The sequence below is a fragment of the Berghia stephanieae genome, chromosome 2 (genome assembly GCF_034508935.2).
Source record: "Berghia stephanieae isolate SIO BIC M18660-M18661 chromosome 2, UCSD_Bste_1.3, whole genome shotgun sequence".
In the NCBI taxonomy this organism is placed as follows: domain Eukaryota; kingdom Metazoa; phylum Mollusca; class Gastropoda; order Nudibranchia; family Aeolidiidae; genus Berghia; species Berghia stephanieae.
The window spans coordinates 102832059-102833113 of NC_088361.1; the positions used below are offsets into that span (position 1 = coordinate 102832059).

General features: G+C 39.2%; 1 protein-coding gene across 1 annotated transcript in view; it reads right to left on the minus strand.

Moving 5' to 3' along the window:
* Positions 1 to 936: 936 nt before the first annotated feature.
* Positions 937 to 1055, minus strand: part of LOC144964071 (uncharacterized) — a 2524-nt gene continuing 2405 nt past the window's right edge. Inside the window, exon 3 of the mRNA XM_078898011.1 lies at positions 937 to 1055. This exon is cut by the window's right edge and continues 261 nt beyond it. Coding sequence (XP_078754137.1) covers positions 937 to 1055 — 119 coding nt within the window.

The following is a 1055-nucleotide window of genomic DNA, read 5'->3' on the forward strand; positions in this document are numbered from 1 at the left end:
TCTCTCTCTCTCTATCTCTTATTTTTTTTTCTCTCTCTTTCTTTCTTTCTTTCTCTTTCTCTATCTCTCTCTCTTTCTTTCTCTCTCTCTCTCTCTCCCTCTCTCTCTCTCTCTCTCTCTCTCTCTCTCTCTCTCTCTCTCTCTCTCTTTCTCTATCTCTATCGATCTATTGATCGATCAATAAATCTTGTTGAAAAGGAAAGTTTAGCTTCTCAGAAACTATACTCAGGATTTTGGAGCATTTTTGGACCATGCTAAGAGCAATGTGTTTATTTTAAAGCTATTTAAAGTAAATTTTTCATTTTCCCCCTTGCAAACTACGAATTTTTGAACTTTCAAGTTGGCAACTCTGCCCGTCAGATACAATAGCATTTTTGATAAACTCAATCCTACTTCCTATTACAGATTTATGTGTTGATTTTTTATTTTTTTAAAACATGGCATGTGTGACCCAAACACCCGACAAAGGTTTTATATTCGGTTGATTTAGATGTTAAAAATTGAATATATTCTAAAGTGTAAGTCTTGGGTTAGGTTTTTGTGGTTTACTGAGGACATTGAACATACTTTCTTGACTTACTTAACTGATGCCTCTTGACTCCTGGCTTAGCACTCTTCCATCTTCTTCTGTCCTTGGCACAGACCTTTGCCTCACTCCAGGTAAGATTGGAGACGCTCCAAGTCTGTTTTGGACGACCCCGTTTCCTCCTATGGGTTCCATTCGAGAGCCTGTTTGGTTATATTACAGGGCTTTTTCCGCAGGGTATGGCCAACCCATCGCCACTTTCTGCGTCTGACCCGGACATCCATTTGTTCTTGGTTTGTTCTTGTCCAAAGGTCAGTATTTGGCACTTTGTCAAACTATTTCAACCGGAGTATTTGTCGAAGACAGCGATTGACAAAAGTCTGTATCTTGGATGATGTGGTCAAGGTTGTTCACCAAGTCTCTGACCCATAGAGCAGGGGTGCTTTAACATTAGTGTTAAATATTTTAAGCTTGGTGTTTGTGGATATGCTGGAAGCTTTCCATATTGGTCTCAATATTGCAAAGGCCT